Source organism: Juglans regia, chromosome 10 (genome assembly GCF_001411555.2).
Source record: "Juglans regia cultivar Chandler chromosome 10, Walnut 2.0, whole genome shotgun sequence".
Taxonomy (NCBI): domain Eukaryota; kingdom Viridiplantae; phylum Streptophyta; class Magnoliopsida; order Fagales; family Juglandaceae; genus Juglans; species Juglans regia.
The window spans coordinates 17,215,416-17,235,085 of NC_049910.1; the positions used below are offsets into that span (position 1 = coordinate 17,215,416).

At 29.7% G+C, this 19,670-nt stretch overlaps 1 protein-coding gene across 1 annotated transcript; it reads right to left on the reverse strand.

The window, feature by feature from the left end:
- Positions 1 to 10,065: 10,065 nt before the first annotated feature.
- Positions 10,066 to 15,788, reverse strand: LOC109005769 (ketol-acid reductoisomerase, chloroplastic-like). Its single transcript, XM_018984817.2, has 10 exons — positions 15,392 to 15,788; positions 14,680 to 14,772; positions 13,738 to 13,803; positions 13,439 to 13,579; positions 12,013 to 12,240; positions 11,819 to 11,936; positions 11,601 to 11,740; positions 11,317 to 11,484; positions 10,918 to 11,073; positions 10,066 to 10,715 (listed from the first exon to the last, which is right to left on the reverse strand). The coding sequence occupies exons 1-10, from the start codon at positions 15,683 to 15,685 to the stop codon at positions 10,347 to 10,349; spliced, it is 1,773 nt and encodes a 590-aa protein (XP_018840362.1). The 5' UTR covers positions 15,686 to 15,788; the 3' UTR covers positions 10,066 to 10,346.
- Positions 15,789 to 19,670: the final 3,882 nt, after the last annotated feature.

The following is a 19,670-nucleotide window of genomic DNA, read 5'->3' on the forward strand; positions in this document are numbered from 1 at the left end:
GACTTTGCTGTTCATAGAATGTAGGACTTCAAATGCAACAATGAGGTTGTCAGTTATTACTTTACCTGGCACAAATGCACTCTGAGTAGTGTATATCAGGTGAGGTAGAACTTTTTTTAACCTATTGGCCAATACTTTGGAGATGGCTTTGTATATAACATTGCACAAACTGATTGGTCGATATTCAGTAACCTGAGTTGAACTTCTAATCTTTGGAATAAGAACTATATAGGTTTCATTTATAGTTATGTCGAAACAGTTAGTGTTTAAAGCCTTTGTCACAGCCTCACATATTTCATTACCTACTGTATGCCAATGTGGCTGATAGAACCCTACAAAGAAGCCATCTGGGCCTGGAGAGCTCATTGGATTCATGCTAAACACTGCCTCTTGCACCTCTATGAAAGTGAAATCTTGAATCAACTAGTTATTCATGTCTTATGTTACCAGTGAGTGCATTGGTTCTAAACGCTCTCTTTGTCCAATGGGGTTTGAGGTTGAAAATAGATTAGTGAAAAACCATTCTAATACGTGGTTTATGCCATGAGGGGTGTTGTAACATTGACCCTCTTCATCCTTAATGTTGCTAATCTGATTTTTTTTTTTTTTCCTTTGAGATGCACATATATGAAAAAACCTAGCGTTTATGTCCCCCTTTTGAAGCTAACTTTGTTTTGCGCTTTGTTTCCACTTTAAGTTCTCTTCCTCTAGTATCATTGACACATCTTTGTTCAGGTTTTGATTGCAAATCATATCCTGTGTTTATTTGTTGAAGCTACTGAAGTCTTCTTTTCTTGTTTTCAATTTCTATCATTGACTGCTTTCTTTGGATTCTACACCAGTTTAGTAGCTTGTTCTTGCAGCTGCTTAGCTTATTGGATACTAATGTTATAGTACTCACATTTCTGTTATTTTCATGCCAAGCATTGTCTATTAGATCCTGACATTCCCTCTGTTGCCCCCAATTAAACTCATATCTAAATACCCTTATGTTTTTTCTGTCATATTGAGCATGTGTATTCAAAGTTATGATAATAGGATTGTGATTAGAAGTACATGCAACAGTTGCATATATCTGAATGCCTTGATACAAATTGATGAATTGGGGGGTTTGGCGCAAATCGATCTAGCCTTTCTTTTGTGAATTCCAAGCCTTCTCCATTGTTTGTCCAAGTGTATTTAAGACCATTGTATCCTAAATCACTTAGTTCAGTGTCTTATAAGGTTTTACTGAAAGAATCTCTTTGGGTATTGGACCTGCCTGTCCCCCCCCCAAAAAAAAAAAAAAAAACTTTCTCATGTTGTTGAAGAATTTCATTAAAATCACCCATGCACATAAGAGCAATTCGTCCACTGAGTCCTCTACTGTCAGTAATGAAACTCCTATCAAACCCAAGTTTGTTTCTAATTCTTTCCATCCTTTCTCTCTTGCGTTTTGTTTCAATAAGAAAAATTATGTTTGGGCACTTTTCCTTCTCTAAACAATGAAGTTCTTGAATTGTATGAGGGTTCACAAGCTCTCGATAGTTCCAACTTGTACATTTCATTGCTGATGGTGGGGCTACTCAACAACCTCCACCTTTTTCTCCAGAGTTAAGCTCCTTACAGGTTTGAGCATATCTATTGGTTTCTTGAACTGAGTTTGCTAAATACTGTTGTCAAGGTATGTGTTCTCTCTTTTCCTACAGCTTGTTTCACTTCCACCAGTTATTTCAATCTGCATATCAATTCTTCTGCTTATATCAGTTTGTCTTGCTCTCTTTTTCCAGCCAATCTGTTTTTTCCTAGTTTCCTCACCTTTTGCCATTTTCATAGGTTTGGTAACTGAATTTGACATATTAATAGAGATACCGGGAGAATTTGTTATTGAACTGTTTTGTGCCCTTGTCATAACACCCTTTGATTGTTGACACATTCTTTCCTGTTCTAAATCAACTAACTTTTTTACCTCAATTTGAGCATAATTGTTATGGTGTTCCAACTGTAATAAACCTTTTCCCTTGTTTAAGCAACTTGGCCCTGATGAATTAATGTTAATCACAGGTTCCTCCACAAGTAAGATAGCATCTACCTTATTCTGTTCTGACATTCCTAGTTTTTGAATTGATTGGTCTTGGACTCTCACACAAGTCCCATACCTTCTATCCCCCTGGCCATTTGTACTAATAGGGGATGCCATCAACCATTGACCATATTGAGAGATGCCAAAACCAGTTGTGTTTCTTCTAGCCTTCTCTATATCACAATTCCTATCAGCATGCTTAATAACTCCACAATGAAAGCAAGACAAAGGTAGCCTTTTATATTTGAATTCTACCCACCTTTGCTTTCCTTCGACTCTGACCATCTTACCTCTGACAAGAGGTTTGGTAATATCTAGAATTACTCTAATCCTAAGATAATTACCCCAGCCAAGACCATCTTCATCCACATCGAGAGTTATTACCTCCCCCATTGTTGAGCCAATTCTCTTCCCACCCTCATATGTCAGAGCTGCAAGAGCCAACCCATGAAGTTGAATCCATAAAATTTCATAGTTAAACTAAATCACTTGTGGAGGAGTATTACTATCAAAGAGTTGAATACAAATCAGATTTTTGTCAAAAGTCCAAGATCTGCCGTGTAGAACTCTTTCTATATCCACCAGTTTCTGGAATTCAATCTGGATCCCATAATTTTGTCGTCGTGACTTTAAAAGTTTCCTTGTTTATAGATTTTTCCATCAAAATAAGCATAATCAAGCAATTCTGACTTCTTACATCTGATCTCCTCGTTTCTTCCTCAGTGAAGATTACTGTTTCCTATTCTTCCTCTATAAGTGTAAAACCTTCCCATAATCTTTCCAATTCATCTGCCATGTTTGAGTAGCTAGTTTGATTATTGAAACTGTGAAGTTTATCAAAACCTCACCACCGCCTTACCCTTTAAGGAAAGGACAAACACCTTACCCTCTGAAAAAAGAAAAGGACTAAGACTCGTTGGTCATTGGACTTGGATCACTATAGTTCAGAAAGAAAAATCCTATATAAGATTACAATGAAATAAAAAATGACACCTTAAATTTTAAGAAGACCAAGACCTACAGAGAAATAAGCAGAAGTGTACCATATATGATACTCCATATTGATTGATAAGTGATAAGGGTAGGTGATGGTGGTGTATGAGATTTCACTTTGCTAGGAAAGGAGAAATTCTATTGAGTTGGGAAATGAGAAAAAAAAAGTTGAATAAAAATATTATAAAGTTAACAAATTATTTGAATATAACTTTTTAATATTATTTTATTTTTAAAATTTGAAAAAGTAGTATTATTTTTTGTGTTTTGTTTGGAGATTGGAAAGTTGTAATATTTAAGTAATGATTAGATGAAAAAGTTAAAAATTTGAAATTAAAATTGAAAGTATTGTGTTTTAGTGATGTTTGGGAATAAAATATCTGAGAATACTTGGGATCAGTTGTGTTGCCAAACGGACCGGCTCTTTATGGTTCTAATTGTATTATTAACTAATCATTTTACAATATAGGCCCAGATGTGGCTTGGGCTACCCTTGGGGCATTACAGTTGGCATTAGAGTCTATCCCATCCAGAAAAACGTAGGTAATATATGAGATCTCATATTGTTTGGAAATAAGAAATTCTTGTTCTTTACAGTTCCAATGGACTCCAATTATATCATTAACTAGTTCTTTTAGAGTATGGGCTCATATATGACTTGGACCTCCCTTAAAGTGTTACAAAAGGTTTCTAATTAAGCCTAAAAACCGAACGACAAATAAATAATTGAATTAATGCTGAAATAATTATCTAAATTTTTACCCTTAATAATTTGGAAATCGAATAGTTTTGATTATCTCGAAAATAAATGGTTTTAAGATAAAATTCACCTTAAGAAAATAAAAAGTGATAAATGATAGAAAGTGCAAGAGACAGCTAATGAAATGGTAATAAAAGGATGAAAGTTGATGGAAAATGCAAGAGAATGAAAGTGAAAGAGACATGAAATGAAATGGTGATAAAGGATAGGAGTTGAAGAAGAGTGCAAAAGAAAGGAAATGCAAGAAATGGATAATAAATTAGTCATTAAGGAAGGAAGTGTAAATATATTATAATTAAATAATTAAAATTTATTATTATGATAGATAAATGCTGAGGTGGCACAATATTTTATAAAGAGAAAACTTCAACTTTTATATAGCGTAATAGATAATAAATGTAGTTGTTGTAAATGTATACATGAACTTTGCGGATGACCACTTAGATTCCAACTTTTAGAATTCTACAACATTCATGTATCAACTATTGAGAATCCTAAATTCCTAAATGTATCTTATTAATTCATGTATCACTCTTTCATATTCTTTATCCCATTATACATATAAAATGTTGTCTTGAAGATCATTTGTATAATACAAGAAATTAGAAGTGAATGATATTAAACTCTTGAAGAGCTACGTTTATATTACAAATTTTCTATTCTCTTGCTACTTCTCTTTAATTTCACTAAACGTTATCAGCACGAGACTCTAACCAATCGTTGTGTTCTTTTTATCATTAGCAAGATATTTGCGTAACATTTTTCGAACCACTATAAGTTTCTCTTCAATAAATATTGATATCTGTTTGTTGCGATATAAATCATTCTATAAAATCTTGATATGATCTATGTGAATTATATAGAGTATAATATTATCATAGCAATGTAATGAATATTCTTGTCTTTTATATGTAAGTTCGATTTTAAATATATCTCTCTTTCAGTACTTAATATATTTGTTATAGATAATGTAAAATCTTATAAAACTTAAATTTCTTGTCCTCGATATTTATAGCAACAATTATTTATCATATATTCTTGATGCTCAAAGTCATCTTTTGATGAATGAATCTTGGAAATACTATTAAGAAACAAAATGGAGCATTTCTAAAGGATTGCTCTAAAGTAATAATCTTATTGAAAACTGAATACCTCACAATAAAATATCCATTGATTGAATATGATAATTTAAGTGATACGTGTACCAAAAGACCGTGATCCTTCTATAATCTCATTATAATTTAATGCACTTGAAGTTGCAATATTATTAGTGAATAAAACTCTGCACTTTTAAAAAAATAAGTTCACAATTGAAATTGTGTAGAGAAAAAGTCACTAATAAGAATATCTTTGAAATAAATCATATAACATATTTATGCCTCGAATGTACTCCTGCCGTAACAATATCAAGTGTGAGAGTTTACTAAATATTCTGAACTAATATTTTGTTTATTAGTGGCTGAACAAAAAAACGAGCTGTTAATGAAAAATCAACAGTCTTGTCCAGCTAGTTCTACTCCATTCCCTAGAGCAAATGGAATCTCATTTCATCATAGAAAAGGAAACTGTGGTCGTGGACATAGATGTGGTAGAAAAAAGCTATGAAATCAATGAGAACATACTAAAAGTTATTTAAAAAGAAATGTTATATACCACTAGAAGTCGAACCACACTGAGATAAAGCAAGATAAAAAGGAAGGCTTGTAGAATAAGTCACTAAAGAAATATGAAGATAAATGTCACAAGTGTGATATAAAAGGAAATTGGTCATATACTTGTCGTACATCCAAACATTTGGTTGACTCATAACAAGCATCTATGAAAGAAAAAAAAATGGATTGAAATGAATTTTGCCGACCACAATGATTCAGAAGATCATCTAACTTATTTTGATAACTCAAATATGATTGACCTAACTCATCTCGATATTTATGATTTATTTGTAAATCTAAGTGAAGATAATGATATTTGGTTAGTGATGCATATGGCCATAACAATTAATTTTCCTTCTTTAATATAATCACATTATATTTGAGTCGTTATTTTTTAATACATCTTAGTAAAAAAAATTGTATTAATAAATTTTTATATGTATTTTTGTTTATAATGAGATATGAGTTCCATTGATACATTAATCAATTCCAAGACAATTGTACAAGATACACAATTCCTAAAGATAAGAAATATTTTCAATATTTAACGTTAAATAGAGCCAATATCAATACAATATATGGGTCACCGAATCTAATTGAAGGCTTCGAAGGGGCCAATATCATGTTACCAAAATGAACAAAATATTGTATTGAGGATGCTATGTATTCGTCGAAATCTAGAAGAAATTTAATCAATTTAAAGATATTCGTTTTAATGGTCATCATGTTAAAACCACAAATGAAGGCAACGATAAATATCTTTACGTTACAACAATAAATTTGGGCCAGAAGATCATATTAGAAAAACTAACAGCTTTCACTTCTAGGTTATATTAGACAATAATGAAAACAATTGAATCTCATGTTATATTGCATCATATTAGACCATTCGATCATGATGCATCGAATAATTGAGAATTCATATAGACATTCCTTAAAGAACAAGAAAATTCTTTTACCAAGTTATTATTTATGTGTAGCACATTCCAAAGGAAAGCTAATTATCAGGTCATCTCCTTTTAAGGTAATTACTGAATCTCCATCATTTTCCACAAAGAGTTCATGGAAATATATGTGGACTTATACATCCAACATATGGCTCATTTGGATATTTTATGGTTTTAACATATGCATCAACTAAATGGTCACACAGTTTTAATAGATGCATCAACTAAATGGTCACATGTTTTTTACTCTACTCGAAATGATGCATTATACAAGTTATTATATTACGAGCTCAATTTCCTAATTATCCAGTGTAATCTGTTCGATTGGATAATAGAGTAGAATTTACATCTAAAAATTTTGATGATTATTATATGTCAGTTATAATTAATGTTGAACATCATGTTGCCCAAACATATACTCAAAATGGTATAGCTAAGTCATTAGTCATTTAACGTTTGCAATTAATTGATTGACCATTACTTTTGAAAATTAAGCTACCTCTGTCTATGCTTGGAGACATGTAATTTTGAATACTGTATGATTGGTTCAAATAAGATCAACTGGCTATAATAACTATTTTCCATTGCAACTTGCATTTGGCCAACCACCAAATATTTTTCATCTTCGATTTTGGTTCTATAATGTATGTTCTAATTGCGCATTCTCAAACCATTAAGATAGGTTCTCAACATAGACTTTGAATTTATGTTGGTTTTTATTCTCCCTCCATCATTAAATACATTGAACCTTTAACTAGAAATATTTTTAAGACTCATTTTGAAGATTATTATTTTAATAAAACAGTTTTCCCACCATTAGGGAAAAAAAGTTGCCAGAGGTACAAAAGAAAATAACATGAAACACTTTGATGATATTCATCTTGATCATTGAACAAATCAATATGAACTAGAAGTTCAAAGAACCATTCATTTACAAACTATTGCAAATCAACTACCGGATGTTTTTACTGACAATAAGAAAATAGTGAAGTCTCACATTCCAACTGCTAATACTCCAACAAAAATCAATATCCTTGTAGGACAGTCAAGATCCATCCAAAATCTTTGTACAAAATTCTCCTAAAATAGAAACCCCTAAAGCAAAATCTCTTGAAGAGTTATCTCCTGAAGAGTTATCCCCTAAAGAGGAAAAGGTACTTGAAAATAACGATATCTCGATATATTATGTAAGTATGGGATAATTATTTGATAGAAATAAATTTTTGTCGACAACATATTTTCATTTAAAGTTGCTCTAGAAATCACTAAAAGTGATGATGAAAATGAACAAAAAACCGTCGACGTAGAAATGATTAAGTCAAAGTGAAAAAATGTAATTCATGTAGAATTTAGTAGTAAAATGTGAAGTATTTGGACCTGTAGTGCAAACACTTAAAGGTATGATGTCTGTTGGATATAAGTAGGTATTTGAACATAAACGTAATGAGAAAAATGAAATGGTAAGATACAAAACATGACTTGTTGCACAAGATTTCTCGCATAAACATGGTATTGATTATGAAGAAATATATTTTCCTGTAGTGGATGCAATTATATTTATATTTTTTATCAGCTTGGTAATCACAAAAAGTTTGTATATGCGTTTAATGGATATTGTTACAGCATATTTATATGGATCATTCAACAATGATATTTAGATGAAAATTCCTAAAGGATATAAAATTTCTAAAGCATGTAATTCAAATTCCTGAAGTATTTATTCTATCAAGCTACAAAGATATTTATATAGATTAAAACTAAAAAAATTCAGATGCATATGGTACAATTGTCTCAATGAATATTTAATAAAATAATGATTTGAAAATAATCCAATTTACCCATGTGTTTTCATCAAAAATTCAAATTTCGGATTTGTTATTGTTTCGGTATATGTAAATTATTTAAATCTTGTTGGAACTCTATAATAGCTCATGAAGCCGCAAATTATTTTAAAAAATAAGTTTGAAATGAAATACTTTGGCTTTCCAAATGGAGTTCTTGTCCATCAATCAACATATATAGAAAAATGCTTAGAAAAAAAAAACATATATAGAAAAATTCTTGAATCACTTTTACATGGATAAAACTCATCATTTGAGTATTCCAATAGTTGTCTGATCAGAGATGTGAAAAAAGACTCATTTCACACTCTTACTACAGTTTTTGTGAATTTATATTTACAACAATTTAAAATGAGGTCTCAATGCAAATTTTGTGCCTCAATTTAGTAAGATCTTAAAAAAATTATTTAAAATATCAATAATTCATTGCATTACTTATATAAAAAAAAAATCATTGTATTAAATATTAAATTTAGTATTATGGGGCCTTGCATACATTGAAAACTATAAAAATTATTTAAAATTCTATTTAATAAAATGATTTTTATTTTTATTTTTCAAAAAAAATTAAAAAAAAAAAACCTCATTTTTATTTTTGGGAGCTTTACATAAGGTGGGGACCTTAGGCAATGGCCTAAATGGCCTTGCCATTGAGCCGTCCCTACATCCAAGAGGAAATGTTGTAAATGTATACATGAATTTGGTGAATGACCAACTAGATTCCACGATTTAGAATTCTAACCCACTCATGTATCAACTATTGGGTTTCTAAATTCATGAATATATCACCATTTCATATTCTTTATCTCCTTATAATATAAAGGGTGTCTTGAGGAACATTTATACAACACAAAAAATTAGAAATGAATGATATTAAACTCTTGAAGAGTTAAATTTATATTATAATATTTTTATACTCTTACTACTTCTCTTTAATTTCACAACTGTTAATTTTTTTTTCAATAGCAACCACACAATTGCTTTTAGCTTTAAATATCATTCACAACTGTTTGCGTTCTATCTTATGGCCATTAGTGTTTTTTTTTTTTTTTTTTTAAATATAAAAGGATCAAGACACATAAGAAACGATTGTAGTTCCATGGAACCAATAAACTAATATCCACCCATTCCCTACAAAGTGAGAGTCATCTTAAATGATTTTTTACAGTCCATATAACAAACTGTGGTGCTATTGTTGCAAATGATAGTCGGTTGTGGTGTGCTGCATCTTGTTGTTTTAAGTTGTAGCCAAACGCGGTGGTATGCAACAGCGCGTGGTCGCGCGGGCTAAGCTGTGTGTGATTTCTATTGAGCTTTCATTCTCAAACATGAAATATGTGCAATGTAAAAATACCTCAACATTTCCAAGAACACAATCTCAAAAAAATCATCTCCCAAATAATATTTTTTTAAAAGCAAAAAGAAAATAAGAACCACCGCGCCTGATGGCTGCCACCGCAAGATGGCCAGCTTGGTCACCATAACCATGCAACCACGAGGATGTTCCGATCTAGGCCAGCCTCGGTTATTGTGAACTTTTATGATACTTTCGTTTTTCTTAACTATTTATTACATCTTTCATAAAATTTCTACTAAAATTTTTTTATATCAAATATATTCTTAGAACTCGTTTGGATGATAATATAAAATGAGATAGTTTCTATATTCAAACGAGTCCAATATTCACCCGCTTTTACCAAACTCTTTCAAAACCTCTCCTCGAAAGTTTTCACCACTATTGATGAACATTTCTCTAACCAACATCCAAACATCACATGTTTGTATGTAACGAGGGAGAAAAAAACATAAAAATACAACCTTACAACCTTATAGGGACAAGACATGCAATTATCCTAAAGATGTCCAACAGCATAATTTAGTAACACTAATAGAACAAACAGTGCGACGTTGCCTTCATCGACAGTCAAGAAGGAACATAAACACATAAGGGATCTTCATATAGATCTGATAACAAAGCCAAGCATTTAGATTTGAGTAAAAGCTACAGTACTCTGAATTTTTTGAACAACTCACCCTCAAACATCCTTCAAAAAGGAATTTTATTTAGCCATCTAGCGTTATCCCGAAGCTCTAATTGCTAGACTGGCGCAGCTCTGGTCTCACAAAGTCTGCATCTGGGGGCACCGAAATGTCAACTGTAGGTCTCAGTTGAGCGCATACTTCAATCGCTCCATGCACAGGATCCGATAGGAAATTGCTGATGAGATCCCGGTTTATGACTGCACCGTTGTCCACAGCAACCAAGGCCTGCTGAGTGATGATGTAATCAAAACGTGGAGCCCATTTCCTTGATCCCAATCGTGCTGTTGTTGAGCAATTATCAACCATGAAAGAAACTCCACGAGCATGCATAAAGGGATTCAAGGAATCAACCGACTCGATCACACTTTCATTAATGATCTCAGAGTATGAGTGCCCTTTCTTCCTCAGTATCTCAATCTGGAGTTTTTGATATTCGAAAGAAATATGTTAGATAGCATGCAGAAAAGATTTTGTTCTTATTCAAGAAAGCTTCAAAACTCATGCATTGTGCAGGATAATCATATCCTATAGACATATACATGCAACTGAAACTTTTTTTGACAAGTATATATGCAACTGAACTTCACGGTAGCTTCTCCTTAATTAAGGAGTTTCACACCTGCGCCATCATTAATGCCACATAAACACCAGCAGTGAAAGGATATAATGGGCCAAGGTCTCCTGCTGACCGAGCTGATCGGACACGTTCACCAACTTTCCACATCCGAGTCTGATCAATTTTACCCATTGGGAAAGCTGGTAGACCATCTTTTTCCTGTAAAATAAGGCACAACCAGGATTATTACATATAACAACAATGTTATCCGAGTTCAATTTAATGATAGAGCTGAGACAATCTTAAATTATATATATATATATATATATGTTGAGACAACCATAAAGTTTTAAAAGTAATAAAATAAGAAATTCTTGGCGGTACCACATTGAGATCACATATTAACTTCCCATCATAAATATATGAGAAAACAACTTTCCATAAATATATGAGAAAACATACATAAAAGCGACGCCCAGCCAACACAACACTGCGGATCTCACTACCACTGGCCACATCTTCATAGCATTCATACAGGATATCCATGCAGGGATAAAATGATGCACTATACGCAGACTCAAATTCCCTTTTGCCCTCTTCAGACAAGGAGTTGTATACAGCCAACATACCCTTTTAAGGAAGAAAACCTCAAATCATTATCAATAAAGATACTCCAACATAATACATATAAACACAGATGCAAAAGAAAAAGAAAGAATTTTGCAATTGCAGCCCTAGAATCCAACCTTGGTTGAGATGGTCTTTGATATTATTCCTGTAATGCACTCAACAGTGTTCTTGTAAGCTAGATCTTCACTCATTCCATTTTCTGTATACCTTCTAAACAAGGACTCCACAATTCCATGGACGGCACCAAGCAAAATGCCTATAGTTCAGAAGAGCTAAAAGTTAAGGATCAAGTATTATAGGAAAATGATGTAACACCATAGGAAGCTACACTCACCACGCTCCCCAAAGATGTCACTCTTATATTCCTGCTCTAGTGTAGTGGCAAATGTGAAAGGAGAACCTAGAGCAACTGACCATCCTAGGGCAACATCTGTGGCTCTACCATCAACATCCTGCAGAGACTCTGAATAATGAGTTAAGATGAACAAGCGAGAAAGAGATAGACACAGAGACAGATAGATAGGCCACCTGGTGAACTGCAAAGCTTGAATTAATGCCTGCACCATTTATCTCTTTGCCTTGGACATAAAGTCTCCTTACGGAAGGACCCATTCCCTTAGGGCAAACAGCAATGACACTAATTTCCTTGGGGAAATCAAGTCCCATTGACTGCAAATGGCCTAGAAGAAAACCATGCGAAAGCCCAAGAATGCTGTTTGGCTTCATGTGGGAGAATATTTTCTCATAATTATCAGCCTGAAATTTTTGTAAAATTAAATCCATTTAAGTGAAAAATCTTAATATTGGGAACAAAATAGAGAAGCATCAAGGGAAAAAAAATGCCTAAATTAAAGATAAATTCAACAAGTTTAACAACCTTTCAACTAGTGACAGGCAGGAAAAAAAAAATCATAAAACTCAAGAGTGAATATATCAACACAGCAACTTCAAACCAACACAAAATTGTGTCACAACAATAATAGCCAAAGAATGGACAGAGAGATAAGGCAAATATGCAGACATTTAACAAAGCTAAGCATTTGGACCAAGGTCATCACACGCAATCATGCAGAAATTCTGAGATAAGAAAATCAAAATGAAATTTCAACCATCAGGTTTCCTTCTTATCAGAAAATGTCCAACAAGGTTGAATTTTTGGATGGTTGACATCACAGACATTAAGGAAAATGCAACTTTTGTAAGGCCCCATTTGGTTTCACATTTGGTCTCAACTCATCTCATCCCATCTCATCTCAATATCCAAACACCATTCAAACACAAACACTTCTCAATTTCAAGTTTTCCAACTTTTTCATCTAATCATTACCCAATCATTACAAATTTTCCAAACTTCCAAACAAAACACAGGAAACAATTCAGCTTTTTTAAATATCAAAAAAAAATATATATTATTAAAAAATTATATTCTAACAATATTTTAATTTTATAATATTTTTATTCAACTTTTTCTCTCTCATTTTCCAAAATCCCATAAAACATCTTAATTCAAACTATTTTATTACTATTCACAAACTATCTCACTACAATTTACAAATTTCTCATCTCATATCATCTCATCTGTATAACCAAACGATGCCTTGATTTTTTGGCGTGTCTTCATGTATACTTCCTGTGTACCTGGGCTATGCTTATTTCTATGAAAATATTATCTTTGATTACCTATCAAAAAATAAAAAATAACCAAACAAGACCTAAGTTTCAAGCATGTATTGCAGCAGGAATAAATGTCTTGTGTTCTTTCTTATCCTTTTTTCTTTCTACATACTGATTTTTATGCAGAAGCGTAAGCTCTAGAAAATCCAAGTGTGAGAGAGAAATGAAATAGTGGCAGGGTCAGGATTACAGTACAACATTTTAAACCTCACACAAGGGGAGAAAAAAAGGTTTAAACCAATAGTCAGGAATATAAAATTCAAGTGCACAATCAACTGGCCTGTGCAGAATCAGAAATCAGCAGCAACACAAGATCACTTCCTGAGACAGTTTCCCATATATCACCTAGAGTGCCATTCTCTTCAGTAAAGCCAGCTGCACGAGCTTCAGCAAAAGAACGGGAACCCTTCCTCAGCCCAATCTGTATTAATAGATTAAAAATATAATTCTTGGAGAGATACAACAAATCTCATATGAACCACCAATTAGATAGAAGAAAACACAATTCAACCAAAATAGAAGATAGGAAAAACGACAAACGAACAAAATCCATTAAAACTACTGAAAAAAATGACTCACCTTGACCACAATATCAGATTTTGCTTCAGCGAGAGAATCCCTTAAATTCTGAGCTTGTGCGGGCCCCTAAACAGAAGAAGGAGAGATTACCATATCTATACAGAGGAGAGATGTCCAAACTTCCATTTGACAAGAAATTAAGGGCAAAAAAGTTATAATTTGTGGGGAGAAAACAAATTATACAAGCATAAGAAACAGTTAATGGCCTTTGGGCCAAATGGCACCAGCAGCCTCCATAAGTATGGGGTGCTGGAGGAGCAAAGAGGTAAGATTTATATGGGTACGTGAGTTGATTTACATACTTTTTTTTTCATTTGAAAGTCCATAAGAAAGAGGCATACTGTGTAGAACAGCTAGCATGTGGTAGCTTTAGTAGAAACTGTTAGTGAAATTCACAGTAATAAAATGAAAAATTACAATGGAATGAAAAATTCAAACGAAACTAGCATGTAGTAACTAACTAAGAAGTATCCGTTAATCAAGTGTAGAAAAAAAAAGTAATTTGTAATCAAGTACATTTTTTTATAAGTAAATGAATTTATTAGAGACCAAGAAGGAACAACCCAGGTAAATAAAAAGTATTCAGGAAAAAACAACCAACTTAGGGGAACGTTAATCATATACTGCAAATTATTGCCAAATTATCTTCTAAAAAACCTAGAGTAAGAAATAGCACCACCCACTAATTGGGAAATATTTATTAGTTCCCAATTCACCAATAACTCAGATCTCTATATATAACTTAGATTCATACAACTCGTACAAACAAAGTTATAATTCAGATAACAATCTTTTCCAAACTTAAAAGGCAAGTGCTTGGCACAAAATTCACATACCTCTGCGAAATAGCAGCCAATGAATACAAAAATCAACGACTCACATAAACCCACTCAAGTAGTTATTTAATTAACCAAGAGATAATATTGAGAGTAATTAATCTACCTGGGAACCCCAGCCAATAACACCAATCTGCTTAATCCCCTTGAACGCATCCGCCAGCAAAGGGAACAAATCCCGCCCACCTCTCACAATATACTGCATTAACAATTATATAACACTTTACTTATCAAAAATAAAAACAACTATATAACACTAAAGCTTATAAAAAAAAAAAAATTATATAAACTATAAACTATCATTCATGATTTACAAGAGAGATACCCATATATTAATGCACATGCAAACTTATGCATAAACACATTTATGTACTTCCGAAAAGAATCCATCTTCTTTGTAGTTGTACTTTATTTCCCTCATGCTCTATGTATACATCCAACATGTGAAATTTATGGGCCTAACTTATCTCATAAAACCGGTTGTATAAGAGAGGATTGCTCATTGCTTATAAACATACCCAAGAACTTGTCCACAGTCAATGTGGGATTATTCCTCAACACAACGTACCAAAAATTTTATCAAGTCAAGAAAATTTCCCCACAAAAAAAAAAAATTAAATAAAACCAAACCTTTCTTTTTGGTTCCCGAGAAAGTGAAAGGAAAATTAAATTGAAGATTAACGGAAATCATCAAGAAATGCCGACATTTGATTGACTAGGTAATAAAAAAATTAGCAATAATTTTCCACACTTCCCCTCATACATTTCCAGAGACTACGAGAGAAAGCGAGAGAGAGAGAGAGAGAGAGATCACATACCTCGTCGTGGCCAGCGAGGTTGACATTCTCCTTCTTAAAGACCTTGGTCTCGAAATCGAGCAAAGTCAGGGGCTTGATCGCGGGCACCGAAACCATTTTGGCACCGAGAGCGGATCCACCGACAAAACCAGGAGTAGTAGCTCTAAGAGCCTTCAGGCCCTTGGAAAACGTCGTCGCGAAGCCAAGACTGAAGGGCTTAGAGACGGGTTTCGAGGTTTTACAGATCGACGAAGACGAAGAGGACGACCGCACAGAGAGGGAGGAAAAGAATGAGGAGGTAGCTGCCGCCGCCATAAAACACCGAGCAAAACGTGCTCGGAGAGAGTCAGAAAATGTGTGTGACAGAGTGACAGATAATGAAGAAACCTGAGGTTAGGGTGTGTTTGGTGCGTCACGTAATTTTGAAAATATTTCACATGTGAAACAATTTAAAATATTTTAAATAAGATCATAAATCTATTTCAATCTCTACTCATAATTATTCACAAATATTATATAATACTTATCACTATTATATATAAATAATAAAATAAAATCACTATAATATTTATCACTATTAAATATAAATAAAAATCATTATAATATATAAATAAATAAAATTACTATAATATATAAATAAAAAATATTTATCACTATTATATATAAATAAAAAATAAAATCGCTATAATATATAAATAAAAAATAAAATCACTAAAATATATAAATAAAAAATAAAATCACTATAATATATAAATAAAAAATATTTATCACTATAATATATAAATAAAAAATAAAATCACTATAATATATAAATAAAAAATAAAATCACTATAATATATAAATAAAAAATAAAATAAAATCACAATAATATATAAATAAAAAATAAAATCACTATAATATTTATCACTATTAAATATAAATAAAAAATAAAATCATTATAATATATAAATAAAAAATAAAATCACTATAATATATAAATAAAAAATAAAATCACTATTATATATAAATAAAAAATAAAATACTATAATATTTATCACTATTATACATAAATTAAAAATAAAATCACTATAATATATAAACAAAAAATAACATTACTATAATATTTATCACTATTATATATATAAATAAAATCATTATAATATTTATCACTATTATATATAAATTAAAAATAGAATTATTATAATATTTATCATTATTATATATAAAAGTAAAATAAAATCACTACAATATTTATTAATATTAGAAAATCACTATAATAAAATCATTATAATATTTATTACTAAAAATAAAATCACTATAATATTTATGAGATTCGCACATTTTTCAAGTACCTACTCAAAAGTCAACAACTCAACAAACTTTACAGATCCAAACAACTTAAAATACTCTCAATGGGACCTACAAACTGACTTCAATCTCTACTCATAACTATTCACAAATATTCTCAATAATTCTCACTACCAAAACGTACCCTTAGGCTGGGTTTGGTAGCTAACATACCTCGATACTTTTTAAATATTTTTATATTGTTGGAAATATTTTACATGCTATACAATTTAAAATATTTTTAATGAGATTCATAAATTTATTTTAATCTTTATTAATAATTATTCATAAAAATTATATAATATTTATTATTATTATTATTATATATAAATAAAAATAAAATTACTATAATATTTTTTAATATTAAATATAAATAAAAATAAAATCACTATAATATTTATTACTATTATATATAAATAAAAAATAAAATCAATAATATTTTTCACTATTAAATAAAATAAAAAAATAAAATTATAATAATATTTATCGATATTATATATAAATAAAAAATAAAATTACTATAATATTTATCACTATTAAATATAAATTAAAATTAAAATCACAATAATATTTATCCATATTAAATATAAATAAAAAATAAAATTACTATAATATTTATCACTATTATATATAAATAAAAAATAAAATCACTACAATATTTATTACTATTAAATATAAATAAAAAATTAAATCACTACAATATTTATCACTATTAAATATAAATAAAAAATAAAATCACTATAATATTTATCATTATTATATATAAATAAATATTAAAATCAATAATATTTATCACTATTATATATAAATAAAAAATAAGATCATTATAATATTTATTATTATTATATATAAATAAAAAATAAAATCACTACAATATTTATCACTATTATATATAAATAAAAAATAAAATCACTATAATATTTATCATTATTATATATATGAAAATAAAATCATTATAATATTTATCACTGTTATTTATAAATTAAAAATAAAATTATTATAATATTTATCATTATTATATATAAAAATAAAATAAAATCACTACAATATTTATTAATATTAAAAAACCATTATAATAAAATCACTATAATATTTATTACTAAAAATAAAATCATTATAATATATATGGGACCTACGCCTTTTTCAACTACCTATCTAAAAATCAACAACTTAACATACTTCACACATCTAAACAACTCAAAATATTCTCAATGGGATCCACATACTCACTCCAATATCTACTCATAACTATTTATAAATATTGTTAACACTTCTCAAATATTCTCACTGCCTAAATATACCCTTAAAAACAAGGAAAATGTTAGAGGAACCGATGAATTGGACCCCAAAATCAACCGATAATAGTTTTTTTATTTAAAAAAAATTAATGATTAAAGAAGTACATATTAATAAATTGGTATTTTTTAAAATATATAAATTTAAAGATGTTTAAAATATATAAAAAAACAAAAAATAAAAATTTTTAGGCTGGTTTGGATTTGGATTGTGCTTTGATAGTAAAATGAGATTAGATTAAATGATATGATTTTATATAAATTGAATAAAATATTATAAAAATTATTTTTTATATTTTATATAAAAATATAAAAATATTATAATAATAAGATAAAATAAAATAAGATAAAATGAAATGAATTATTCAGCTACTTTTATCAGCCCGACCCAACTACCTAAAGGCTCTCCGTTTTGTACGGACGTAAGACGTGACAGTTTTCTCTGCTCCAGTCCTTAAGTCCACATTTTGTAATCAATCTTCACAATTTCTTAATATTTTATATTTTATATTTTTTATCATTTTTATCATTTTTTATCAAATATTTATTATATAAATAATAAATAAAAAATTTGAAATAATTTTAAAAAAATAAACTAAAAAAAATATTAAAAAATTATGAAGTGTGGAGTGTGGTGGAGGTTATATAGCAAAATATCGCATAATCATTTTGAAAAAAAAATAGAGTCTATTATTAAAAAATTAATATTTTTATATAGGTCTCATATTTTATTCATTTTTTTAAAGTGATTATGTATTGGTTGTATAATTCATAGTTGTAAATATATTTTCTCTTTTAATATTAGACCCTACTCTTTTTTAAAAAGAATACGCGGCTCTTGCATAATCATAATTGTATCTAGCATTACTCTATATTTTTAGATATTTTTAAATATTTCATTTTCAAACATCATTCACACACAAAATACTTTTTAATTTCAAATATTTAACTTTTTTATCTAATCATTACCTAATCATCACAATTTTTTCAAACTCTCAAACAAAACTAGAGGTGTAAAAAAATCGAAAAACTGGTTAACCCAACCGAACTGGTGTATTTGATCAGGTTCCAATTTTTATTTTTAGAACACTAATTCAAACTAGATCGAAGCGATATATAAATATATTATTTTTTTAATTTTTTTATCTTTTATATAAAATAGTTTTTTATATTATATATAATTTTTTACATTATATTATATATATATATATTATATGTTAAATTGTTAATTAATATAACATAAAATTTTAAAATATTATTATTAATAATCTAATAACATAAAATTACTAGAACATTTTATACAATATATAAATTTTAATTTTAAACATGAACATTAATATTAAGTTGTTAATATAAACCTACTTTTGATTTATATATATATATATAAAAGATAAATATATTTTATGACATAATAAATTTTAATATATATTCGTTTTTATAAATACAGGTCTACATATTTGATCTGTACTATTATAAAAAGTGTATAGTCTAACTTATATAGACTATACTAGTATGTATTAATTATTATAAAATAATGTATGAATACTATAATATAAATAAACTAATCATTTTAGTACATGTAACCATCATATTATCACTAACGAGCGGTGCTACTCTACCGCCCGAGTAGCACCTCTTGGTGTTACCATTAGTTGCAAAAGCAACTTTTTTTTTCATTT

Bases quoted from the DNA above. Each gene is read 5' to 3' on its own strand.
- LOC109005769 (XM_018984817.2), bottom strand. From the start codon at position 15,685: ATGGCGGCGGCAGCTACCTCCTCATTCTTTTCCTCCCTCTCTGTGCGG. The intron at 14,773-15,391 runs GTATGTGATCTC...TTGTTAATGCAG, and splicing joins ACCTCGCTGGCCACGACGAG to TATATTGTGAGAGGTGGGCG. The intron at 12,241-13,438 runs GCCAGTTGATTG...CAAAAATTTCAG, and splicing joins TGATTTCTGATTCTGCACAG to GCTGATAATTATGAGAAAAT.